General features: G+C 53.5%; 2 protein-coding genes across 8 annotated transcripts in view; one reads left to right on the top strand and one right to left on the bottom strand.

Moving 5' to 3' along the window:
- The window catches only part of KIF21B (kinesin family member 21B), a 58,556-nt gene extending 41,935 nt beyond the window's left edge, over window positions 1-16,621 (top strand). The window contains exons 28-36 of one of the 7 annotated variants that reach the window (XM_033198889.1): window positions 1,048-1,086; window positions 3,029-3,165; window positions 4,379-4,559; window positions 6,741-6,905; window positions 7,224-7,341; window positions 8,458-8,628; window positions 9,210-9,409; window positions 15,238-15,348; window positions 16,487-16,621. In XM_033198889.1, coding sequence (XP_033054780.1) covers window positions 1,048-1,086; window positions 3,029-3,165; window positions 4,379-4,559; window positions 6,741-6,905; window positions 7,224-7,341; window positions 8,458-8,628; window positions 9,210-9,409; window positions 15,238-15,348; window positions 16,487-16,499 — 1,135 coding nt within the window. In that variant the 3' untranslated portion in view covers window positions 16,500-16,621. Of the gene's footprint in view, window positions 1-1,047; window positions 1,087-3,028; window positions 3,166-4,378; window positions 4,560-5,540; window positions 5,806-6,740; window positions 6,906-7,223; window positions 7,342-8,457; window positions 8,629-9,209; window positions 9,410-9,924; window positions 10,140-10,551; window positions 14,753-15,237; window positions 15,349-16,486 lie in introns of those variants that run through there. The other 6 variants (XM_033198891.1, XM_033198892.1, XM_033198895.1 and 3 more) reach the window with 6 other exon arrangements.
- An 853-nt stretch (window positions 16,622-17,474) lies between these two features.
- The window catches only part of LOC117074071 (maestro heat-like repeat-containing protein family member 7), a 45,583-nt gene continuing 36,545 nt past the window's right edge, over window positions 17,475-26,512 (bottom strand). The window contains exons 12-18 of the mRNA XM_033195304.1: window positions 26,298-26,438; window positions 25,524-25,717; window positions 24,768-25,017; window positions 23,556-23,657; window positions 19,008-19,110; window positions 18,366-18,425; window positions 17,475-17,752 (exon numbers count right to left, since the gene is read on the bottom strand). Of these exons, the coding sequence (XP_033051195.1) occupies window positions 17,601-17,752; window positions 18,366-18,425; window positions 19,008-19,110; window positions 23,556-23,657; window positions 24,768-25,017; window positions 25,524-25,717; window positions 26,298-26,438 (1,002 nt within the window). The 3' untranslated portion in view covers window positions 17,475-17,600. The remainder of the gene's footprint in view (window positions 17,753-18,365; window positions 18,426-19,007; window positions 19,111-23,555; window positions 23,658-24,767; window positions 25,018-25,523; window positions 25,718-26,297; window positions 26,439-26,512) is intronic.

The following is a 26,512-nucleotide window of genomic DNA, read 5'->3' as shown; positions in this document are numbered from 1 at the left end:
GGAATGGGAAGGACCCTATCCTCCATGTGCAGCTCTGGGCTCCCCAGCATTGCTGGGCCCACCCTGGTCCTGTTTTGCTCTCTGCAGCCCTCAAGAGGGCTCCTCTCTTAACTCCCTGAATGCTTCCCTGCCCCAGGGACGACACTGCTGTGTCCTTCAGGGGAGTCTCATGCTAGAAAATACTTGTCCTTGTATCTAGTACCTGCTGTCCACCTTCCCCACCTCCTCACAGAAATGCCCCTTCCTGAGTCAAAATACTACTCGATGAATGCTAAGCCCAGGAGTCAGAGCCCTGCAGACCTGTAACCCCAGACACCTCCTTCCCCAAACCTATCTTGGCCCAGACTGCTGTGCGGGGAGCCGTGGATCACTCCTAGCCCATCTCCATGTTGTCACAATCAGCAGGTCCCCTTTTTGGAAGGATTGGGGCAGGACTCTGCCCATCCCAGCCTGGTGGTCTTCTGGAGGCCTTGGTCTTGTCCAGTGGTCCAGGTCTTGGAGCCTGTGCATGGTGCAGAGCCAGCTTCTAGGCACTGTCGCAGTGGGCCCCCTGGGAATAGTGGGCTTTGTAAATAAGTGAGCCCTTGAGGAATTGCTGGAAGAAGCCAGCTTCCAGGGAGGGGTAGGATCAGGCATGGCTTCCTTCAGCCTTGGGCAGGTATGAGCATTGCTGGGGTGGGGCAGGTGCCCCCAGCTTGTGTGATGGGGCAGCCAGAGAGCTTGGAACCAGCAAACAGCCCCGGAAACATCTCCCCACGGGTGGGGCTGGTGCTCCCATGTCTCCCCGTGGCCCCGTCCTTGCTCCTCCCCTGCAAGCCGAGAGACCCTGGCGGCCCACTCCTGGGGGAGAGTCCCAGCTCCCAGACCAGCCCACCTACCTCCTCCCCTGCTCTCCTGAGGCCCTCATTCCTCTGCCTGTCTCTGCTCCCCTGGAAGAGAATAACCTGCCCTCTGACCACCCCACACGCTGCTGCTGCCGCCTTTGCGTCCCTCTGTGTGTGTGTCTCCTCTCACCCCCTAATCCAGCTAATTTTCTGCCCTCCCCAGGTCTGATGACAGCGACTCCTCTTTGTCGGAGGTCCTGAGGTACACACAGAATGTCTCTCGTGTTTGGTTCCCCACTCTTACTCTCGGCACCCTCTTCTCTCTCTCTCTCTCTCGCTGCATCCCTCCTGCCTGACACCCGTGTCCTCAGCATGCGGCCCCTCCACTCCCCTCCCTGCTGCCCTCCTATCCAGACTTGTTCCTACCCTCATGGTTCCTCCCTCTCAGGGTGGCCACAAGGCCTTGGACTGCACCGGCTAGAGCTGGGGGCTTGGGGAGGGTGCACAGTTGCTTGTCGCAGGCCCTGTTCTCTTCTCCCTCCTCACCTGGGCAGGGAGGGCGCAGCATGGAGGCCTAGGGGATGCTGGGCTGGGGCTGAGTTCTCCACAACTGGAAGGCAGGGGAAATGCTGAGGGCTGCTCCTTTTGGGGGTGCCAGTGGTGTGCTCCGGGTCCTGATTCCCTCAGCTTGTTCTGGGGGTGAGCTCTTCAGACACTGGCTCTGGGAGGGGCACCATGGGGGCAGCACCCCTTGCCCACACGTCTTGGCACATAGATGTGCGGGTACCTCTCCTTCCCTTACCCTGTGGGATGGCTGGAGGCTGGTTCTCCCCGCCAGCCTAGCACCACACCCCACAATGAGGAGTAAGACTCAGGACCTGGGGGCCCAAGCCCTTGGCAGCCAAGGGCCCCTCATGGGCAAGAGCTTCCTGGGCTCTCCTGGCAGGCTGTCTCAGCTCCTTGAGCCTCCAGCCCTGGGTGTCGACGTCTGGTTTACTGCGGGTCATGAGGCTTTGCCACCACAAGATGTTAGCCAGCTGGCCAGGCTGTCATCGGGGGGAGCGTGATCCCTCTGACATAGTTCTATGGCCATGCAGTGAAGCCAAACCATTGTCAGAAGCGGAGCGCTGGAGCAGCTTGGGGAGTTATTTGTGCGTGTGTGGCACCCGGCTGGCAGCTGGACATATCCGATCACCATCCTCAAGGGTGGGCCTGGCAGAGTCTGGGGGGAGCTGTGCCAGAAGCACCACAGGCAAAACCTTGATCATTTCAGTAGACCCTTGGCCACAGAGTCACTGTCAGGAGCAGCGTTCTCTTGGGAAAAGAAACAAAGCTAGGATATATTTTCAGACATAACTCAGCCAGGGTCTCATCCCAAAAGACCCTCACTGAGAAAATAAATCATCCTCAGAACATCAGGAAGCTGGATGTGTCAGAATCCTCACCCTCACTTGGGCCAGGCTCATTCTCACTGCCCCAGCATCATGGGAGCGAGGAGGTGTTGTTCCACGTCCATACAGCCCCAGTCCAGAGAGCCCAAACCTCCTACCCCAAAGCCAAGCCAGCCCCTAAGGGATTTAGCCCTTTGAAATGCCAGTCACAGGTTTGGCCCCGTTGGTCCGAAAGGGGTGTGTGTGTGTGCACATGGCTCTCTGCTTGGAAGATGCCAGCCCCAGAGGCAGTCACTGGCAGAAGGGTTTACTGGGATCAGGGTACATGGGAGTGGTGGCCTGAGCACCCCTCCCTCTCAGCACCCCTCCCTCACACTTGGTTAACTAAAGCAGCATGCAACTTCTGGTGGAAGCTGTAGGGCCCAGTTCCAGCCCCTGGGCCTGTGCCCTGCCCAACTGGACCCAGGTGCATTCACGTCTCAGGATCTGGGTCAGACATTGTTAGACGGGAACTCTCTGTGGACAGAGCCCACACCTCCTGCACCTTCTAGCTGTGCCTGGCACAGGGTTTGCTTCCCCAGAAGTGCTCAGGATGGCAACTGACAGATTGCTGATTAAGACAGGCCATCTCCACTCTGTAGCCCATTCCCGGCTCTCAGACTTTGGTGGAATTTGGCTGAAGTCCTTAAAGTCTCTGTTATGAGGTCCTCATCCCCTCCCCGCCCTGTCCCCGTCCCACACACGTGCCTTGATCAGCCTGGCCACGGTCTCGCTGGCTGATGAGCATGCCCTCTCTCCCTCTCTCCCGGGAAGGGGCATCATCTCCCCGGTTGGAGGAGCCAAGGGTGCACGGACAGCCCCACTGCAGTGCGTCTCCATGGCCGAAGGCCACACCAAACCCATCCTCTGCCTGGATGCCACGGATGAGTTGCTATTCACAGGGTCCAAAGGTACGTGGAACCCCAACTAGCCAGGTAGGGTTGGGGTCTCCTACTCACCCCTGCTTCCTTTGTCAGAGTGGTCTATAAAGGAGATAAGAACATAGAGACTCCAGGAGTTGAGGATACGGGGGTCTATTTACTTACTACCCTTGTTTCTTACCTTGGCTCAAGGCCTCCATCCCATGCATCCTTGGCCAAGCCTTCCTTCATACCTGACCTGGTGGCTCCATCCAGCACTTCCTTCCAGAGCTCCCAGGGAAACTTCAGGAAGCTTCTCAGGTGCCCCACCTGTACTTGCACTGCCCAACATCACCCCAGCTCATACATCTAGGCACTCCCTATGATCGCAGCAGCACTTTACAAAGTCACGCTTACCTAATTACAGCAACAAAGTCAAACATCTTACCAGGCTGGGCACAATGGCTCATACCTATAATTGCAGCACTTTGGAAGCATGAGGCGGGAGAATCTCTTGAGTCCAGGAGTTTGAGACTACCTGGGTGGGCAACATAGTGAGACCCTGTCTCTACAAAAAATAAAAAATTAGTCACAATGACATGTGCCTGTAGCCCCAGCTACTCAGAAGCCTGAGGTGGGAGGATCGTTTGAGTCCAGGAGGTCAAGGCTGCAGTGAGCTGTGTTTGTGCAATTGCACTCCAGCCTGGGCAACAGAGCAAGACCGTATCTCAATAAGTAAATACAGAATTCTTTATTTACTCATTCATTCATTTTACCAACAGAACTAGTCTATAATAGACACACATACTAAAACACAAGCATAAATATAGCTCTCCACGGCAGTAGGGGGATAACTGTCAATCTAGGTGTGATTGATTGATTCCAAGTTTTCCCATACATTTGCTTGCCCTGGTTCATTTACTTTGTCAGCAATTAGCGTTTGGAGGAACAGGCATCATAAAAGCTTAAGAATTTTATTTTAGCCCTGGATGCTTTAGCAGTGTGGCTCACAGAACTCTGGTATTAGTGGAAAGTTTGCTTGAGGAACCCTGGTCTGAAGTTCTGAGGGAATTCTCTCTCCCCTGAGTTTTTACTAGCACACACACATGCCAGTGAGCACACGTCTCTCTTAGAACTGGAGCTCCATCCTCTGGAGCTCTCTGGATCCCTTTCCCCTACCCTGGGCAGCCCCTGCAGAGGCAGAGCTACGCCCCCTAGTGGCTGACACCCTCCCTTCCCTGTGGCTTCCTCCCATCTCTCACAGACCGAAGCTGCAAGATGTGGAACTTGGTTACGGGACAGGAGATCGCCGCTCTAAAGGGCCACCCCAACAATGTGGTCTCCATCAAGTACTGCAGCCACTCGGGGCTTGTGTTCTCCGTGTCCACCTCCTACATCAAGGTGTGGGACATCCGGGACTCAGCCAAGTGCATTCGGACTCTCACGTGAGTACCCCTCACCTGCCTCGCAGTGGTGGGCTGCAGCAGGCTGGGTTGGGTGCACATGCTCCCAGCCCAAGTGACCCACTCAGCACAGCACAGCACAGCACAGCACAGCTACATGGGCACAAAGACCATTACCAGCCTATGAACTTGGCTTGACCCTGGGGGTACAAGGTGAGATCTCTTGGTTTGGGAGACAGTGTCTAGGGTAGCACCACTAGAGGAATTTTTGGCCTGCCTGGCCTCTACCCACGGCCCAGTCCCCCAAGCCCTGACCCTTGCGGTGTGTTAGATATCATCCTATGAGTCTGAAAGAGGAGCTAGGAAACAGGGCGAGCCCCCAAAGCCATGCTGGACACTGCCTGTATAGGCATGACTACCCAGTCATGGCCCTGAGCCCTGCCCCGACAGTCTCAGACACACAGGCATAGGGCAGGGGAGGCAGAACTGAGACCAAGAGCCTTGCGAAATAAAGGTTTTTTTTGTTTTTTTGTTTTGTTTTTTTTTTTAGCAGAAGTCCTACTACATCCTTACATTAACACTGTAAGCTACAATCTATTAATTTGATCCTTAAAAAGTAAACAGGCTGGGCACAGTGGCTTATGCCTATAATCCCAGGTATTTTGGAGGCTGAAGCAGGAGGATCACTTGAGACCACGAGTTCAAGACCAGCCTGGGCAACAAAGGGAAACCCTGTCTCTACAAAAAACATATTTTAATTAGCTGAGCATGGTGGTGCGCACCTGTAGTCCCAGCTACTCAGGAGGCTGAGGTGGAAGGGTTGCTTGAGTCCAGGAGGTCGAGGCTGCAGTGAGCCATGTTTGTGCCATTGCACTCCAATCTGGCCAATAGAGCAAACCCTGTCTCAAAAAATAATAATAATGAATAAATAAAGTAAACAGAGGGTTTTTAGGGCAGTGAAATGATTCTGTACGATGCTGTAATGGTAGATGCATGCCATTATACATTCGTTCAAACCCTTAGAATGTACAACACCAAGAGTGAACCCGAACGTGAACTGTGGACTCGGGCAATAACAACACCTCAACATGGGTTCATAATGAAAACCCAGGCAGCTTTCTGGTTGGTAACGGGGGAGACTGTGCCTGTGTGGGGGCAGGGGCATGTGAGAAATCTCTGTATCTTATGCTTAGTTTTGCTGTGAACCTAAAACTAGCCTAAAAAAAAATTAAGTCTTTAAAAAAAAGTAAACAAGGCTGGGCACGGTGGCTCACGCCTATAATCCCAGCACTTTGGGAGGCCGAGGCAGGCAGATCACCTAAGGTCAGGAATTCTAGACAAGCCTAACCGACATGGTGAAACCCTATCTCTACTAAAAATACAGAATTAGCCAGGCATAGTGGCACATGCCTGTAATCCCAGCTACTCAGGAGGCTGAGGCAGGAGAATGGCTTGAACCCGGGAGGCGGAGATTGCAGTGAGCCAAGATTGCGCCCTTGCACTCCAGCCTGGGCAACAAGAGTGAAACTCCATGTCAAACAAACAAATAAATAAATGTAAACAGGCTGGGTGTGGTGGCTCATGCCTGTAATCCTAGCACTTTGGGAGGCTAAGGCAGGTGGATCACCTGAGGTCAGGAGTTCAACACCAGCCTGACCAATATGAAGAAACCCATCTCTACTAAAAATACCAAATTAACCTGGCATGGTGGTGCATGCCTACAGTCCCAGCTACTCAGGAGGGTGAGGCAGGCGAATCGCATGAACCCGGGAGGCAGAGGTTGCAGTGAGCCAAGATCACGCCATTGCGCTGCAGCCTGGACAACAAGAGCGAAACTCCGTCTCAGAAAAAAAAAAAAAAGAAAGTAAACAGAATGGGTATAATCACTTCTTTTAACAGATGAGGAAACTGAGACTCAGAGAGGTTGATTTCCAGAAGATCCAGGTTCACACCCAGTCTCATGACTGAGCCTTACCATCTTTCCAAGCCAGCGACCAGGCACCCGGGCAGGCCACATGGGGAGTTGACTCACCGGGGACTGGAGTGGAGCTCTCCCCGGGGTCTCACTTATGGGAGAAGCTATTGCTCTTCTCTGTCAGTCAAGGAAGACTTCCTAGAAGAAGTGGGTTGTTTGGGCTGGTCTTAGTGACGTTTTATTGGTTCCCTGTACTGTGCACACGGATTGTTTTGACCTCTGGCCTTGCCTTTCTCCCTTATGGGCAGATCCTCAGGCCAGGTGATCTCAGGGGATGCCTGTGCCGCCACGTCCACCCGTGCCATCACCAGTGCTCAGGGTGAGCATCAGATCAACCAGATCGCCCTCAGCCCTTCGGGCACCATGCTGTACGCCGCCTCAGGCAACGCCGTCCGCATCTGGGAGCTTAGCAGGTCAGCGTGATACCTGGGGAGAGAGGGGGCATGGGCATGCCCAGGCAAGGTCCCCAGGTCTTGGCTCACGGGGACCCACCCCAGGGTGGGTAGGACCTCAGCAACACCTTTATTCCCCCCATGCTGCTGGGCCTGTGCCCTCTCTAGTGAGACTGCTGGGACGCAGGGCAGCTGTTGTCTAGATTCTTGATCTTGCCTTAACCAAGCAGGGGTGGGTGAGTACCCTGACCAGGCCTATTTGTTCTGGGGCAGACACCCCACCCCAAGCCAGGGTCCCCTCTAATTTACCTACCCCGGCTGGGCCTCTTCCCACTGCAGGTTCCAGCCTGTTGGCAAGCTGACTGGCCACATCGGTCCTGTGATGTGCCTGACAGTCACCCAGACAGCCAGCCAGCACGACCTTGTGGTGACTGGCTCCAAGGACCACTACGTTAAGGTATCTGGGGCTGCCTCAGCTCTGAGGCCTGGGTCAGGGCTGGTCTTCCACTCTCCCCAGTCTTTGCCCTCTGTTGCCTTGGGAGTACCCATGAAAAATTAGAAGCCTTCTGGGGATGTTTGCTGAAGAAATCACCCCAAAGAAGGCAAGAAGTTATGTGCAGAAAGTTATAGATTGCAGCATTATTTTGTAACTGGTGAAAAATTCATAACTTAAATGTTGAAGGGTAGAATAACAATCAAATTATGGAAAATCCACTAAATGGGATGCATTGCAGCTATTAAAATGATAAATAGCAAACCAAACATGAAGTAGACAAACAACACTAATTTGTTTGCTCTCTGATTATGCCATTGAAAACTGTCCATACACAGTCAGAAACTGAAAGGAAGCAGGCCAGGCGTGGTGGCTCACGCCTGTAATCCTAGCACTTTGGGAGGCTGAGGTGGGAGGATCACTTGAGGTCAGGAGTTTGAGACCAGCCTAGCCAACATGGTGAAACCCTGTCTGTACTAAAAATACAAAACATTAGCCAGGCATGGTGTCGGGTGCCTATAGTCCCAGCTACTTGGGAGGTTGAGGCAGGAGAATCGCTTGAACCTGAGAGGCAGAGGTTGCAGTGAGCTGAGTTGGAGCCACTGTACTCCAGCCTGGGCAACAGAGTGAGACTCAGTCTCTAACAAAAAAGAAACTGGAAGGAAGCAGGGTTTTCAGGGGTGGTGGGATTATGGTGAATATTTAGTAAAAAACAAAAGAATTCTAGAGGGAGGCTCACACCCCAAACCCGCCTTTCTCCTTAGCAGCTGCCCGGTGAGCTGTGGGGTCTCGGCGTGATGAGCTGATTCACCCCTGCTTTACTTGAGTTGGTCTCCTCCCACCCCTGCCCCAGTGTCCACGGGAAGGGTCAAGACCTGAACCGTCAGTGTTCCCAGGCCCTTGGAAGGAGCAGCCCCACCTCCAGGAACCTTCACCTGCTGGGAAGCTCCTCTCCCCAGAGGGCAGTGGCTCTCACCCTAGCCAGACTCCTGTGTCTTCAGGCCCCTGGGTCCACAGTGCTGCAGGCCCTGCCTTCCCTCCTCCCACTTGGCCTCTCCCTACTGGCCCCTCTTCCCGCAGATGTTCGAGCTGGGTGAGGGTGTGACGGGCACCATTGGCCCCACTCACAACTTTGAGCCCCCGCACTACGACGGCATCGAGTGTCTCGCCATCCAGGGAGACATCCTGTTCAGTGGCTCCCGAGATAATGGCATCAAGAAGTGGGACCTAGACCAGCAGGAGCTCATCCAGGTGGGGTCAGGAGGAAGGGGAGAGGGTAGACTCAGGTGGGGTGGTTCCCGTAGCACACGCAGAGCCTTGGAGACCCTGGGGCCTGGACTTGTGGGCCCCAGGCCCGATGGTTTTCACAGCTGCCCAAGTCCTCCTGTTCTCCCTCTTCCTCCACTGTCTCTATCCTGCCTTCTCCACCCACGGCCTTTCCTGATGCCACACCTCCCCGTTAGGCAACCTGCCCTCAGCAAAGCCTTTGCTCTCAGCTCTTGCGTTTGAATGTGAAACTCAGTTACCCAATTCCTTTCCTGGGAGCATTTGTGTTTTAGCCTGACCCATGTGAGGGCTGAAGGGTTCTCTGCCAGGGCAGGATCTTAGGCTTGAACCTGGAAGAAGAGCAGAGGGACCCATCTCTGGTCCCCTAAAGCCCACAGCACAGGCCACCCTAGCATGGCTCCTGGAACCAGTGTCACCTGCCTGTGTGGCAGGTCTAGAGGCCAGGGGACCCTGGAAGTAGCTCCACTACTAGCAAGAGGGACCCTGGGGCAGGTTCTCTCCCTCACCACCTCCCCCAGCCCTCACCAGCCCTGATCCTCCCGCAGCAAATCCCCAATGCACACAAGGACTGGGTGTGCGCTCTGGCCTTCATCCCAGGCCGCCCCATGCTGCTCAGCGCCTGCCGTGCGGGCGTCATCAAGGTCTGGAACGTGGACAACTTCACACCCATCGGTGAGATCAAGGGCCACGACAGCCCCATCAATGCCATCTGCACCAATGCCAAGCACATCTTCACAGCCTCCAGGTGGGTGCTGGACAGAGAGATCTGCCTCTGCTCCCCTCATCTCCTGGTATGGGCAGGGGAGGCTGGGAGGCTTAGGGCCCTGCAGTTGTCCCCGCAGGCTCAGTTCACAGAGCAGATTCCATGGTGGCCTCCTTTGCATACCTAGCCCGTGCCAGCCTTCAGTGGGTGCCCACCATATGCTGGGCACTGCGCTAGGCAGGGGAGGAGGAAGGTACTGGGCCCCGGGCCAGGCCTTGCCCGCTTGTCTCCAAGCCCTTCCTACCCTCCCCTGCCCTGGCTGTCTTCCCCCGTCCAGGTATCTCTCAGAGCACAGAGCAACCCTGCCAGTCCCCAGACCATGTCTCTTACACACGCCTCCTGCTCTGGCCCCCTGCTTGGGGAGCCCCCAGGCCCTCTGTCCCATGGGGTGCTACTCAGACGGCTTCCTTTCTTGTTCCGACTTTGTCCCTTCTCTCCCTTCCCCTTCCCATCTCCTCCCACCTCTCCTCTCTGTCCTCGCCTCTCTCCCCCAACAGTGACTGCCGGGTAAAGTTGTGGAATTACGTCCCTGGACTCACCCCCTGCCTTCCTCGCCGAGTCCTGGCCATAAAGGGCCGCGCCACCACCCTGCCCTGACCCTCCCCATCTCTCCCTGTCTCCTCTCTCATTCTTCCCCTCTTTCCTTTTCCCCCTCTTTCCTTTTCCCTCTCTTTCCCCACTTCGATCTGAGCTGCTTCTTAACGGTATGAGATTATTTTACTCCTCCTTCTTCCTCTCCCTTCCTGTCCTGCCTGGCCCAGAGAGGTGCCCTGCCTGTCCCTCCTGCTCCCATCATCCTCTCCCGAGCATGAACAGTGGGACAGGCCCCAGGAGATGGGTGCCAGGGAGCAGATGGGGGGACTTCAGGCCTGGACAAAACAAAACATCCCCCCAAAAAAAACCCATGACAAAGCTCCCCCGGGGGCCTCCGAGTGCACAGGCCTCTCCATCTGCCCAGCACCCCACCACCTGCAGTCCACCTGCCCGTAAGCGATGCTTGCCTCCCAGCCCCAACCACATTTGGGGAGTTTGGGGAATCCAGTTCATCCTCTACTTTTGGGGGCAGCTAGCCAAGCTCACTGTAAGAGCTGACCCACGCCCCTCCACTTTGTCCTCCACCCCAGTGACCTGACGGTGAAGTTCTGGAGTGTCCGGCGGTTACCCCACAGCGGCCCACCCTAGGAGTGAGGTCAGAGGGATGCCCCCGGACCCTCGACTCCGGCAGCCTGGACAGCATGGAAGGGAAGCTGTGACCCAGCCGATGGGGCCAGCTGCCCTGGGGACAGAGAGCGTGGCCCCCTCTCCTGTCCTCCTCCCTCTCCCTTGGCCTTCCCACAGGACACTGTTCCCTCAGTCCCTCTCCTGCCTCTCAGGAGCCTCTGGGTGAGAGAGAGGCTGGGGAGGAAATTAAGCTGTGAAGCCAAAGGGCATTATCCCTTCTTGTTCCACTCCCAGTGGTCCTGGCCACAATGTCTCCTGCTGAACTGGCTCTGCCCCTTTCTCAGGCCTTTGGCCCAGTGGTGGGGCCCTGTGGGGAGGTGCAGCAGCCTGGCCCCATCCCACCCTTCCGAGGAGCTGGCCTCCCCTCATCTCCCAGCCCAGCCTCTAGAGCCACTGCACCTGCCTCTGAGCCCAAAAAGATAGTCCTCAGGTAGCTAAGGAAACCAGGTGTGGGCGGCTGGGCCTTGCAGCTAACCCTTAACCCTCTGGCCACCCGCAGATAGCCCCAGCTGGCCCCAACAATTCCCTGGGGTCCCTTTCGGATGGGGCCAAGGTAGAGCTGCTAGAAAGATTCCTTTGGGGAGACAGTCAGAAATACTTCAGTTATTTATTTTGTTATTTTTATTTTTTGCTATTGCCTCCTGGAAACTGACTTGAAGTTTCTTCCCATATATTCTTTCCCTCAGCTCTTGGGGGCCAGAAATTCCAAAGGGAGTCCGCTGCCCCGGCCCTCCAGGGCCGCCTCCTCTGTTTGCTTTGCGGAGGAGGGAACTGCTCCTTTCACTCTGCAGCTTGGACCTGTCCCCGACACAGCCCCCAGGGAGCCTTCTAGCGTACCCCCTGGCCTCTAGGCCGCCTGACGCTCAGTGCCTTCCTCCGTCCCGGGGCCTGGCACCCGTGCCGGGCAGCCTTACACCAGCCATGCCCGTGGCACCACATGTGTCTTCTCACTCGCGAGGTCTGGTGCCCAGCGCCCCTGGGAAGGCGGGGGCGCTCACCCCACAGCCCAGGCCCCGGGGTTCCACCCCAGAGTCCTGCGTGGGCCACGTAGGAAGCAGCGTGGGGGCTGTGTCTGCTGGGAGGCGGCTTGGATGGGGAAGACGGCCCGGCACCCTGGCCCCCGCCCCTCCCGAGCCCTGCAGCCCCCCACTGGGCCGGGGAGTCTCTCCAGCTTCTCTCTCTCTGGTTATTCAGGAGACACATTTTCAGCCTTAAAACTGGCATGGAGCGCAGGCCCTCCCTTGCAGGAAATTGTCAAGGAAGAGAGAGTTGGCAGTTTCTCTGCCCCGGGGCTGGGGACACCGAGCTCGGGACACCGAGCTCCGGGGAGGTTGTTAAATCAGTGTTCTGGCGCCCCCTGTTGGGGAAACTCTGGAATTACAGGAGTGGGCCTTGGAAGGTACTGAGCTCCATCCCTCTCCCCCGCCCCACCCCCACCCAAAGTTGCCCACCCTGTTTTTCCCTTGCTTCGCTGGTCTTGTGCTTCCCGGCTTCAGTCTGGGAGCCAAGAACCAGCGCCACCTCCCTTCAGAGGACGCAGTGACTTGGACTTACCGGAGGTAGTTCTGTGTTTCTGCCCTTGGCTCCTCTCCATCTTGGGCCGGGGCCCTTGGAGCCCTCTCCATGTGGCACCCAGTGTGGTGGGGAGGCAGGCCCCAGTGGAGGTTAAGTGAGGCCTGGTCCCTTCCCCGTGCCCTCCTCGGAGCTGCCATAGAGGCTAAGAAGGCTGTCCTGCTGGTGCTGGCCCTGCTGGAAGTGGTATTGAAGTCTGGGGCCGCTGATGGCAGGAAGGAGACTGCCTCCCTGGGAGTCTGGTCTCCCGGGACCTGAACAGTCTGTCTGCAATGACTGGAAATCCTTCTTCCTCTGGCCACCCTGGGGGTGCTGGGTAACCCCTTAGCTCTGAGATGTGGCCACAAATCTCTTCCCACTCCTCTCCATCCCTCCCCACCTGAACAGAAGGTTTTGACCTTGCAACCTGTAAGAAAGAATCCGTCCGCATGACTGTTTACAAGCGATAGAAACATATAAGACTCTGTCCCCGGAGCTCCCACAGCCGGGCCGGGGATGCCCCATCTGGGGTGACTGCACTGTAGCTGCAAGGCGTGTTCTTGCATGAAGTGTGGTCTTACGGCCCCGTGAGAGGTGCTCGTCATCACTGCCCATTTTCTGCTGTTTCCGATGGGCCAGCTACCTCACGGCGGGGCCAGCTCTGCTGTCCTGGCAAGTGTCATTGACTCTCTAAACTTGAAGTCCTTCAGGAGCCCTGAGCCCAACATCCCTGAGACACCCCAAGTTGTGCTCCATGAGAGTTGGAGTCTCTGCCCACTCTTTCAGGGATGTCCAGGGTCCATCGTTAGGGGGCAGGCCCCCAGCTCCACTCACTGCACAAGCACCCTAAGTGTTGGAAGCACAAAATGGTTGTGATTTGAGCACAATGGCAGGGTCTTGCAGGCAGACTTGATAGACCTGGGCCCGGGAAGTTCCTCCCAGGTTGGCTCTGTCCAAGGTGAGATTGGGGATGCCTGTGTCTGGGACAGGGGGCTGCCCTTGCTCAGACCAGGCCTTGGCCCATGGCTCGTGCTAATTCTGGGACTCGTCAGCTAACTTCTCGCCCTTCTGTGCCCATCTTAAGATCTGAGCCTTGTCAGGCCCAGCCACATCTGTATACCATGGGACCGGGAGTAAAGCGCTGTCTAAACCCCACACCCCAAATCTCTAAACGCCTGAATTCAGGCTGAGTCCTAGCCCTAGTGAGCCTGAAGAGCTTGCTCTGATTCCCTGTCTCCTGCGTCAAGCCCTACTTTGTGCTTTCGAAGCTTATGAGCGGGTTCCCTGGATAGAAGGAGTCTTCCATCCCCACTGCCCCTGGGCCTCTTCAGCATAGTCCTGTGCTGGGGCCCTGTCCTCACTATCAGTCAGTTCAGTATTTGCTTTCATGTGAGTGACGGACTCCTCTGAGGCAACCGGAACTCTCAAAGGCAGCGCCTAGAGTTGTCTTGAGAGATTTCCAAGGAAGGAGGAAAGACTAACAGGCGGAGGCTGGCACACCCAAGCCTTTGAGGTGGTCAGAGTGCCACCTTCAGCCCCTTGGGAAGGGACAGCGGTGGATCTGGGAATGGCCTCACCCTGGATTCAGCCTAGGAATCTCGTCACCCTCAGCTGCCCAGCCCTGCTGCCTGTCTGGGGCTGTGTGACCTGGGCAGAGGGCAGTTTAAAGCACAAAACCACATAGGGAAAACACAGGTCACAGGGACTTTCTCATGTGCCTGATGTGGTGGAGGGAGACACCGGCAGGCGGCTGCAGTGAAGTTAGGGAACATAACACTTCTTTGCCCTGCTAACCCTCAGCTCTGGGGGACATCCCCCCATGTGGTCTGGGCTGGGAGCAGGCATATCCCCTGGGTGTTGCCTGTGCCTGGTCTGTTCACCATCGTGTTTGTGTGGGCAGAACCTGCCCTGCAGGAGCCGTGACTTCCCACTGTGTGTCCCGGACCTGTGGTATGTGTCCCTTTGCCATCCCGAACGGGCAACTGCTCGCTGCTCTCCTCGCTCGGCATAGCCTCCTGGTCAGTGGCCAATGCCCCGCAGGCCTTCCTGGGCCTGGCCCTCCTCTCTTGACTCCCAGATCCTTCCCTGCCCTCTTATGTGCAAGGACAGATTTTGCAGGGAAAGTTCTGTGTCTTCTTTGATATCTTTGTTCTGTCCCCGCCCCATCCCCAGCACTCATGATCTTGAAGCCCCCATCACACCCCAGTTCAGTCCCATGAACCATGTCCTGAGGGCCTTGCAGGGAAGTAGGAAGTAGAAACTGCTTCACAAAGAGCCGAGGGTCAGAGAAGACCCCTGAGATGAATCAGGGCCCTGCCCTGCCCACCAGCTCTTTTCTAGCAATCATGCCCTGCCCAGGCTGCAGGCTTCGTTAGGCTCCTGCTGTCCTCCGCGATGTGACTAGCACAAGGTGTATATATGTTTTGTACCTCTGCCGATGGCTGTACATAGTGTATGAAACTTATTTAAGCCTCATGTTGTACATTTCTGTTCCTAGATTGGATGTGTGTGTTCTAAGAAGTTGTCATAAATAAAACCTGAATGACCAATATCTGTGGAGGTGTCCCCTGCCCCCAGCTGACTTTTGGCTGGGGCCTTTGGAGAGGGAGTTGGTAGTGGTGGTGGGTGGGTGGGTGAACGGGTGCAGCAGGCCTCTGGGGCTGGGCCCAGTCTGATGAGAACTTCCTGAGCTGTGAGTTTGCGGCTTCACCAGTTAGAAAGCAGAGAGCTTTGAGAGTGTCACATTCTCCTCCAGACTCCATATGTTGTCTCCGGAGGCAGGTGCAGTTGCTGGAAGAGTGGGCAGCAGTATTTGTGGACCACCTGCTATATCCTAGGCACTGTTCAGAGCATTTTTCATTGTGTCTTCACTGCCCTGTGTGACAGGTGACGTTCTCATTTTATGAAATGAAAAAGGTCTCAGTATGGAAGTGACTTTCCAGGATCACAGCTAGTAAGGACAGAGCCAGGATCTGCATCTAGACCTGCCTGAACACAGCAGCCTTTGCCTTTTGATAATGTAACATGTGCCTCTCTAGGGCCTGGACTATGCTGTGTGTGGTGCATGCCAGATGTGTCTCAGTCCCTTGCCACTTATGGAAAGAAGGCAAGACTATAAAAAGATCATATAAGAAAAGAACTCTACAAAGGTAATTTTTTTCTTTCCTTTTTTTTTTTTTTGTGTGAGTAGAGATGGGATCTCACTGTGTTGCCCAGGCTGGTCTCGAACTCCTGGGCTCAAGCCTTACCTCCCATCTCAGTCTCCCAAAGTGCTGGGATTACAAGCATGAGCCACCATGCGTGACAATAATTTTTTTCCTAGATCAGTGCTTTTCAGTCTTTAAGAACCCATATTTCCCTTTTGATAACCACGAATTGTTTCACCAACTCCCGGAGATTCTGGCCCATCCCCTGGGCAGAGCGGCCCCTCGGGGATAGTCCACATCTTCATCACCAGCCACGACTGATGAAAAAGCTTAACTTCCTGATTTTTGTATCAGGAATATAGTGGGGTCTCTCTTTGCTTTGTTTCCCAAATATAAAACCAAATTGCTTCCTCAGCCTGCACAGGTCCCCTGCTGCTTGTCCAGCACCTGGCTGTGACAGGTGCTCGGCCAGGGAATTCCTGGAATCTGTAGGTGACAGAAGTCACCGTGGGTGGGAGGCCAAAGGCTTCCTGGGGAAGGTTTCCTCTAGAGAGGCTTCTGGTCCTCCAACAGAAAGGCCTTGGTGAGTGAGAGGGACCCTGGGCCATGGAAGGAGACACACGTGGGCGGAGTTGTCCTGACTTGCCAGCCCCGCTGGCAGGCACAGAGCCTCTTGCCCGGGAGCAGGGTGGCTTCTTGTGAACAGCTGTTTTTGGCTGGCTGACCCAGCATCATCCATGCCACTCCCCGGCCCACCCTCGCTCCCCATAGGCCCATATTTTGCATAGGATCCTGCCTGACAGTGGGACAGAAGAGCCCGCTGTGAACTGCAGGAAGTGACACCTGCGTATGACCAGCTGCAGGCTGGGCAGGATGTGTGGGCAAGACCCAGAGACCGGCCACTGGGGAACTGGTCACGGGCCAGACCCGGAGTGGACTCCAGCCATCTGGTTCCTCCTTGCCACTGCGCTCCTCCCTGCACCCCCGAGAAAGTTTGCAACACAAGGTAATTTTTCCAAACGCAGTTCATCCTGTTTCTCGAGGATGCCAAGGCTCCTGCGGGATGTTGGGGGGGACAGGAACGCTGGGTTAAGAGACTCTTCTTTTATTCTTTTAATGTGGGGTGGTGTTTTGTTTCCAGATTACATGCATAATATCTGCTTACTTTAGAAAATTTGGAAAACAAGAGAGTGTCAAGAAAAATTCCATTGAGGATATAAGCTATGGGGCAGCTTTCCCAGGCGCAAGGGAATGGCACCTCTCAGAATTTGGTAAGAGCCATTCAATTGTCAGAACTAGGTGGTATCTTAAAAGGTATCTTTTTCTCAGCCTCTGAAGTTGAGTTTTAAAAACAAAGATAATGTTTCCCAACTCTCTGTTTATAAATTTACATTTTACAGAATTGAGGCCCATAGAGGCCAACAGAGTTGGCCAAAATCTTCCTGGGACAGAGATGGCCCTAGAATCCATTACTTTCCATTTATTCATTACCTTGTATTTGTTATTTTATGCCTGACCAAAGTGAGGGGGTGACTTGTGGGGGTGTCAGAGCAGTCTTTGAGGTGGGTCTCATCCCAATGCACTTGACCTGTTAATAGGTTTTTAATAAGATCTATCTTTTATCATCGCTTGTAACAAAGCAAAACTGCCCTGGCAGAGGCAGGGCACTGCAGGACAAGTGTCCAGGCCTGAGTGTTGACACACGGGGTGTGGTTTGGGCTGTGCCAAGGGCCAGTCGTGGTGGTGTTTCTATGGAGCAGCACTGTCCCCGGCTCTGTGGTACCCAAACTCTCTGATCTTCCAGGATGTTTTTCACTAACAACCCTTTAATAAATCACTTTCCTGCTTAAGCAACTCTGTTGCTTACACATTCTGCATTCTAGAACACCTCATGTATGCCAACATGACTTCCCCCTAGGCTCATAGTTGAAGTTGGTTCAAAAGAAACAGCTGGCTCTGGCCTCAGACCCATGGCTGAATGGGAGAAGGGAACAGAGGGGCAGAGCAGGGAAAGGTCACCCCGACCCAGATGTTCATAGGAAAGAAGGTGGCTCACAAGTGACTCTACCTCAGAAGACCAAGAATTGACTGGAAAGACAACATAATAGCTATTTTCACAAAGGTGCATGCTTTTTCCTTTATTATAAAGATTCTGCAGGGATACACCTCCATTTCTAGTGCAGGACCTAGGAATCTGGCCCCACTGTCACAGGGTCTGATGGTCAGGCCTACATCTGAGACTCAAGGATGCAGGCTCAGAAGTAGTGCCTTTGGGGCCTCCTCCTGCAGAAGCAGGAGGTCGGGGGTTTGGCCAGTAGCAGCTTCTTCTTGGCTTCCAGGATATAGAAAGTCTGCGTGGTGAGGCAGCTGACCATGGGGTCAGAGTCTCTCTGCATGTGCCTTAGGGCTGAAACACAGACAGAGAAAGGATAGTGGGCTGCAGGAGGGCCTAGGCCCTGTGGCAGAGAGGTACCAGGCAATGGGGTCAGGACTGGTGGATTTTAAACTATGAGCAAGAGTTTCTTGTAGGAGTCCACAACGCTCTGTTGCAAGCAAGACCACATAGCTGCTGTGAGCACAGGGAGATGTGACGCCCACTTGCTCCTCACTCTGCACCCATTACCAACCACTCACTCCTCTCCTCTGCCCCTCCCTGGCCCTGCGTCCTCTCTTTCCCATAGAATAGCTATGTGTGAAGTTCTCTGACTTCAAAGAGAGCTGCAGCCAGGGACTCAGCCACATATGGGAGCCCAGCGCTGTCTCTCCTGCAAGAAACCTAAGGGACCCTCCTGGCTGAGGAATGGGCTCCATGGTGGTGAGGGTGTGAGTGAACATGGGGCAGGAGGGCTCTGACCAGCACCTCGGAACCTAAGCACCTTGGGGATGAGCCTGCCTCTTCACACTTCCGGATGATCATTTTTGTGAGGCCATCTGCCCACTTTTCCTAACTTCTGAGCATTCCCCACCAACACCAGTGCCACAAAAAGATGCAAGGAGGGGGCGACTGGGCTACCACTCACCTGTGTACGCCTCCTCAATTTCATCAATCTCTTCCAAGTCTAGGGTTTGGATAATCTGGCCTACAGGGACGCAGAGAAGGACCTCAGTGGCCCCACCAGGAATCAGGGGGGTCCTGGCTGCAAGTACTCTCGGCCCCCTTCCCAAAACACTCACCATTCCCTCCATTTTACTGTCTTTCCCTCCCTTGGCCACCAGCCTCAGGTTTGAACTTTTCCCGTAAAGTCAAACTTGTGTCCCTTGCTTCTCTGAAGGGTTCTAAGCAAATTGGGCTGGGTGAAGGAGTGGATACTCCTCTGCCCTGAAGAGCTCTTCCCTGGGGTGATCTGAGGCAGTCCCCCACCTACCTCTGAACTTCCCCCACTGAGCAGCTCCCAGACCCCAGATGCCCCACCCTTTGTCTCTCTGCTGGCTGGTCTCCTAGGACTTGGCACATTCTGCTATAGGAAGGTTACCATCCAACCCGACCAGGAGCTTCCTGCAGGGGAGGGAGCAGGCAGGTACAGGCAGGCACTCCCACCTCCACTCCCACCCCCCAATGTAATTCCCATGGGTTCTGTGTGTCCTCATGTCCTGGGTGCCCGGTCGGTTTAAGGGACTCTACAACAAGGACACAGTAGCTCCAACAAGACAAAAGGCCATACCTGCAAACCACACAGCTGCCCAGCGGATGGGAACCTGTGGGCTCTTGAAGAGAGCCACACACTGCTTCAGGAACCAGAGGGCTTTGTTTGTCTCCTGCTCCAGCTGTAAGAAAAGGTGTCAGATTATGGAAGGGACCCTCAGACCGTTTTGAGATTACACTGGAGCCATCCCCTGAGTGCAAAAATCTGTCAAAACCGTCTCCATCTCCATCCCCTCCTACCACAGCTCCTGAAATCTTCTTTCTTTCATGAAGCCTTCCCGGATTGACCATGCCACAGAGATCATACTCCCTGGCCTTGACCCAGTTTGAGCATGAAGCTCATAGAGACTGGCCCCAGTGTCTGGCTCATACATTTTTTTCTCTACTGCCAACAATAAGGTGAACCCTATTGCTTAAATCCTGTTTATTTCTATCTTAGTTTAAATCTTCAATCTCAAGGTCATATGCTTTAGGTTGCAAAAGATCATGCCTACAGCATTCTGTTTAAGCAGAGCCTTAGTCACACGAACACAAAGATGCGAACAATAAACACTGAGAATTCCAAAAAACAGGAGGAAGGGAGTGGGGCAAGGGTTGCAAAACTACCTATGGACTATGTTCACTCCTTGAGGATGGGAACATTAGAAGCACAAACCTCAGCATCACACAATATACCCATGTAACAAACCAGCACCCGTGCCCCCGAACCTAAAATTTTTAAAATAGGCCGGGCATATAATCCCAGCACTTTCGGAGGGCCAAGGCAGGCAGATCGCCTGAACTCAGGAGTTCAAGACCAGCCTGGGCGACATGGTGAAACCCATGTGTACCAAAATGCAAAAGAATTAGCCAGGTGTGGTGGCACGCGCCTGTAGATCCAGCTTCTCAGGAGGCTGAGGAAGGAGAATCGTTTGAACCCAGGAGGTGGAGGTTGTAGTGAGCCGAGATCGTGCCACCGCACTCCAGCCTGGGCAACAGAGCCAGACTATCTCTAAAAAAATAAATAAATAAAATAAAATGAAATAAAATATTTAAAATAAATAAATAAAAATGAACAGAGCCTAGCGGTGCTGCATGTAATTACGTGTTTTCATCCCTTCCACCGCCTGCCTAGGAAGGCAGTCCCTTCTGCGTTCATCAGACTTCCATCCTTGGAGGTTCAGAGGATAGTATGTCCTTCCCTTTGCAACAACCACTAACCCAAACCCCGTCTCCTGCATCTCCTTCCTAGCTCCGATCCTAACTCTCCTCTTTCACTCTGTAGTCTAAGTTCTTAAAACAGAAGGCTACATCCATGGTTTTTCCCAGCTTCTTTTGGCAGGATCTTTTCTTCAAAAAGAAATCTTAACTGGAAACCCAATATCCCAAACTAATAGAAGGAGTGGGGGGTGGGGGTGGTGGCCCTCGCCTGTAATCCCAGCACTTTGGAAAGCCAAGGTGGGAGGATCACTTGAGCTCGGGAGTTGGAGACCAGCCTGGGCAACATGGCAAGACCCAGTCTCTACAAAAAAAGAAGAAGAAGGAGAAAGAGGAGAAGGAGAAGTGGGGCTGCTGGGGTTGAAGGAGGTGGGGAGGCTGAACCTAGCCTGCCTGCTCATCTCTCCCATCTTTTGAAGTTACCCGAGAAACCCTTGGGTTTTTGTACCCTTGACTGCTTCCTGAAACTGGTCATGGTCCTTCCTAGGTGACCATGACCCTCCTCTCTTGTTGTCCTCCTTTGACTTTCTGCCAGGTTTCCTTTTCTAGTCTCCTCTGTGGGATCCTTGGAACTGATGTCTCCTGGGATCTCAGTGTTGACTCATATGCTCCTCCCACCACACAATTTCCTTAGGAGAGCGTATCTGGGCTCAGGGTTGCAGTCTTCATCTACCACCCAACGGTATGCTCAGGGTTCACCAAACACAGCCCTGTTCTCCAAGCTTCAGTGATACATATCTAACTTCCAATGGAAGCACAAACCTGTGGTGTTCTCACAGATTTTAGAAGCTTAACATGCACAAAATCAAGCCACCACCTTCCCCTCCACGCCTGTTCCTCCCTCTGTATTTCTGACCTCAGTCTAGGACACCAGCATTCACCCATGTCGGAAGCCAAGAGGCAACTTTTACTTTCACAGTTCACATCAAATCAATCTCCACAACTAGCTAATCCATGCCTTTGTCTTTTTGACTTCTTCGTCTCTCCCCAGACACTCTCCAGCGCAGGCTCCAATTCCATCCCTTGGAAACGTTTCTCTGATCTGTAGCTTGGGTGATTTATGTGAAATGCACAGCTCTCTAACCATGCTACCCACTTGCTTAAAACGCTTCAACAACTCCCCTTGCCTACAGCCTCAAGTCCTGCTCCTCACTGGGCCCAAACCTCCACAGAACAGTGTGGCCCAGCCTCCTGCTTCCGTGTCTCCTGCCCGGACCGGACTGCACACTGACAGTCCCTGAGAAAAGTCAGCCTGAAGATATTTTTTTGTTTGATCTATACAGTATTTTACATTTTAAATTATTTGCCAACATCAATGGGGGAAATTTCACCCCAATCAGAGTCTTGCTCTGTCAGCCAGGCTGGAGAGCAGTGGCTCGATCTCAGCTCACTGCAACCTCCGCCTCCTGGGTTCAAGCGATTCTCCTCCCTCAGCCTCCCCAGTAGCTGGGATTACAGGCGTCTGCCATCTCGCCTGGCTAATTATTGTATTTTTAGTAGAGTTGTGGTTTTCCCATGTTGGCCAGGCTGTTTCAAACTCGTGTTCCCAGGTGATCCGGCCACCTTGGCTTCTCAAAGTGCTGGGATTACAGGTGTGAGCCACCGCACCCGGCATGGATTTCCTGCTTCTCTTAACAACCCTGAGCCACCTTCTCTCCTAGAAACAATTGGTGGGTTCTCAACTGGGGACTGTACTGTGTGGAGGGAATTATGGAACTGGGGGATGTTTATGGTTTTCAAAATGATAAGAGGGGGTACACCAATTTCTAATATCCCATTACACATTTATGTCTACCAAAATCCTACTTATACTAATCCATGCCTAGAAGGTGGCTCTTTTAGATAACAGAGTAGTTTTTCACAGTTCAACTACATGCTGGATTTTCTAGGAGTGCATCTGCAATAGACATCAAAGACTATACTTCATCTTGTTCAGAAAGTCATCAGACTTTCTGATCTAATCAGACTTTCCTGGTGTCGGGGGAGCTATTAATACAATCGTTTTGGAATTCCCATCACCAATGGTGACCCTTCTTGTGGTGACTCCTATATCATTCTGCATTTGTAGCAGATCCAGTCACAGTGATTCTATGGAGAGGGGCGAGGATTCATGTACATCATTGTCTACTAAAGTAACTGGGCCCTGGCAGGGCACAGTGGCTCACACCTATAATCCCAGCACTTTGGGAGGCTGAGACAGGCAGGTCACCTGAGGTCAGGAGTTTGAGACCAGCCTAGTCAACATGATTAAACCCTGTCTCAAAAAAGAAAAAACAAAAGAAAAAAGAAACCCTGTCTCTACTAAAAATACAAAACTTAGCTGGGCCTGGTGGCAAGTGCCTGTAATCCCAGCTACTCGGGAGCCTGAGACAGGAGAATCGCTTGAACCTGGGAGGCGGAGGTTGCAGTGAGCGAAGATCGTGCCACTGTACTCCAACCTGGGCTTCAGAGTGAGACGCTGTCTCAAAATAAATAAATAAATAAATATAAAGTAACTTGGCCCAAGCATTTACATACAGTATATTCTATTATTATATTGTGTTATGCTATATTGTGTTCCATATATTCCTACAGATTATTTTGTTGTAGATTACTTTCACTTCTCCTTTGGAGTTAGGGCATTATATGACTTATTTTGGAAATATGCAAAGGTAGAGGATATTATTTATGAATTTCACTTTAGGAGAGTAAAGGCGGTGTTACTAGATGTGTGCTGTGACAATGGTGTGTGGTTTCTGGCCACGCTGAGGAGGCTGCCTGGGCCTACATCTCTCCTCCAGGCCCATCCAGTCTGATCTCTGGTTAGTGTTTCCTGCATGACCTTGTAAGCATTTGCCTTTTCTGCCCTGCTCTAATGATTCCAAGGCACTTACATTAACAGCTCCCTACACCAGGCCCTTCTGCCCTTATTTCTCAGGATGGTTGTAAGGATCAAATCATACCAGATAATGTGTGCTCTGCTCCACACCCCTATGTACAGCATCACCTTGGCCTGCACTCTTGATTCCTTCCCTTTGCCTAAGTGTTATCCTGCTTTATATTTCTCCTTCTGAAGATGACACCTCCTCCAGGAAGCCTTCCTTCGACTTCCAGACTGTGCTGGGTATCCCTCCTTTGCCTTTCCCGAAGTATTCTGAGATTGTCTACTTGTGTGCCTAGCTCCCCAGTTCAGACAGGAAACAAGGGGAGGGCAGGAACTATAGGTGCCAATCACAAAGTAGGTGCTTAATGAGGATCTCATCATTGAACTGTTGCCGTTGCCACTGCCATTACTGCTGCAAACCCCAGAGCTGCAGGAAAAAGACCTAGACCACTGGGGATGCCACCCTCCCTTGCATAGGAGAAGACAGTGAGCAAGCTGCTGGCTTACCAGGGCTCCAAGAATGTTCCACACATCTTTCTCTGCAAATACTGCTTTCAGCTTTGACCAGCCCAGCACGGCAGCTGTGTGGCAGAGGGCAGACCGGCAGATCTGGGAGACAAGGAGGCTCAGCGTGAGGAGCTGAGGAGTGGGACTGGGCAGGGAAATGGAGGGGTTCAAAGAACAGAGACAAGCAGCATCACACTCAGCCTCGATGGGATGGAAATGCTGGTGAATCGACCGGGATCCAGGGCTTAGGAAAAAGGCAGGGGTCCAGGCAGGTTGGCTCTACTTACAACCTCCTATTCCCCCTAATAAGAAGTTTAAAAATTACAGTTCTAACAATTTTCCCAGTTGCTGTGGTGTGACACTGAGACCCAGAGCACTGGAACTATTCAGCTCAGAGCCTTATTCACCAGCCGCATGGCTTCCCACGCCGCCGCCCCCACAACCCTCCCTGCCCCACAAAACAGTCTCTCTGAAAATAAATTTCCCCAAAGTCTTAATCCCCCAACTGGGTGGTCACTGTTCTAAATCAGGGCTGGCTCTGTCAGGAATACCACGGCTGAGTTCACCGGTGGGACTCTCCGCACAAATATCCCCATTCAATCGCTTGCCCAGCCGGACTCAGATGTGCCTAAGAGGCCTCAGTGATGGCAGAGTGGCCTGCTCTGTGGAAACAAGGTGTCCTGTCACAGAGTAAGTCAGCCAGTCTTCAAGTGTTCAAGCTGCAGTTCACGTTCCTGGGTCTCCTGGGCTCAAAGCTGTACTCATTCATTCCGGAATGAAGGCCAGTTCCAGGCTCTCTCTATTCTGCCCACCACACTGCCTCCCACGGGGTCTTCCTGACCCAGGGAGCTCTGTCTCCATTCACAGACAGAGAGTATGCAGAAAGCAGCATCGAGATGGGGCTCCTGGAGCCACAGGCAGGGAGGCAGAGAGAGGGACTGCTGCCCGTCGATGAGACTTTCCTCCTGGGAGAAACACCCACAGTATTCCACTGGGAGTCAGTGGCCAACCGGATGGAGCCAGAAGCTGGAGAAAACTTTAGTGCAAGCATCTGTTCATCCCTAGTCTCTCATTCGGCAAGGTCAGAGACTAGTTGACTCCTTCAGCACCATCCAGTACTGCCACAGCCCTGCCTAAGCACTCAACATGCTTAGCATTTACCTCCCATGAAAACGGGGACTGAAGACCAGGCTCCAAGGCCTGGCCTCTCACCAGAGCCACGTCGGTATTTACGTCCCTCAGGTGGAGCACCAGGGGGACTAGCAAGTTGAGGATCTGGTGCTTCAAGGGGAAGACAAGGCCTCTCTTCTTGACCTTGGCCAAGAGACTCCCATAGATCTCAAAGGCTGCCAACCGCAGATGCTCTGACACCTGGGAGAGAAGACATGCATGCGTGGGGAAGCAGGAGCGATCAGGTCCCTGAGCTCCACCCCCGCCAACCCCACACTCCCGTGTCCATTCCCTCCCTCAAATGACCTGCTCTGATCCCCGCCTGCTGTGGTCTGTTCTCTCGCTCCATCTCACCCCTTCAGAAAGATACAAGGAGGGCAGGAGCAATCAAGTCCCTACAGAACAGTACCATATTCAAGGTGAAGGGCCTTGAATCATTCTGCCAACTCTGTGAGGGGTTTGGTTTTGTTTTGTTTGACACCGGGTATCGCTCTGTCGCCCAGGTTGGAGTGCCTGCCACAATCACAGCTCACTGCAGCCTTGACCTCCTGGGCTCAAGCAATCCTCCTGCCTCAGCCTCCCAAGTAGCTGGGGCCACAAGTGCACACCACCGGACTCAGCTAATTTGTGGTTGTTGTTGTTAGAATGGGGTCTCACTATGTTACCCAGGTTGATCTTGAGCTCCTGGCCTCATGTGATCCTCCTGCCTCAGCCTCCCAATGTGCTGGGATTACAGGCGTGAGCCACCATGCCCGGCCAACTCCCTTATTTTACAGATGCCGAGAGAAAGAAAATGACCCCAGAGGGGCCTTCACCTCCTCAAAGAAGGGCGCCAGCGTGAAGCTGAGCTGGATCAGGAAGGAGGAGGAGTGCCACCAGGTGAGGTGGCGCAGGAGATTCTTCAGCACCAGCAAAGTCTCCAGTACGATGTCGCTATTCGAGGAGTAGCAGCAGTTCAGCACATAGGGCTGGAGGATTCGGAGCCGCCTCACCTGCGGGGCGACAGTGGCTCAGGAGCTGGGGAAATGACTCCCGCCAAGTCAAGGAATTCTCATTTCAAGTCAATTCAGCCCCGCAAATGAGAGCCACACTCTACTGCTTCTTCATTCCAGAGCTGGGACTGGCCCAGCATCTGGATAGCCATCAGAGTGAGTAGCCCAGGAGAGCATTTGGAGAGGTACCTTGCGTCCATCATGAGAAAAGGGGAGAAAACAGAGGAGGCCCCCTCCTCCCACCATGCCATAAGTTTCCATCGCCACTGCCCTTCTCATCCCTGATGATGACAGCAATCTCCAGGGGACCTGGATGACATGTGTGAGATCCTGGGGTTAGCTTCACCTATTCTCTGAAACGATCCATGAAAAAACTTCCTCAGGAGACCTTTACTGGAGGGAGAAATCATGAATGGCTCAAGCCCCAACTCCTGTCTGTGGTGCATTGGCCTCATGAGGATTTGCTCTCTTTGATCCCAAGAGTGTGTCCCACCCTATCTATAACTGGACACAGCAGATGTTACCTCCCCTGGTTACAACATCTCCTGAGAGCACACCCTTAGCCCCTGCCCCATTTTACCATGTTTTCATGCTTCGCAAAGACCTCTAGCATCTGCAGCAGTGGCTTCACTATGGCTGGCTCCTCACTCTTGAACCAGTTTGCCAGAATGCGGGTGGTGAAGTCATCCACTGAGGCTGCCACATCTGGGCACTGGAGCAGCTGGGGAAGGGAGGCCAAGAAAGATGGGCAGGCAAGGAGAAAAAAAATCCTCGATGACTTTGGACTAGGTTCCT

This window comes from Trachypithecus francoisi, unplaced genomic scaffold (genome assembly GCF_009764315.1).
Source record: "Trachypithecus francoisi isolate TF-2019V2 unplaced genomic scaffold, Tfra_2.0 Lachesis_group5, whole genome shotgun sequence".
NCBI lineage: Eukaryota > Metazoa > Chordata > Mammalia > Primates > Cercopithecidae > Trachypithecus > Trachypithecus francoisi.
Note: the sequence above shows the minus strand (reverse complement) of the source record. Positions and strands in the feature narration are given on the sequence as shown.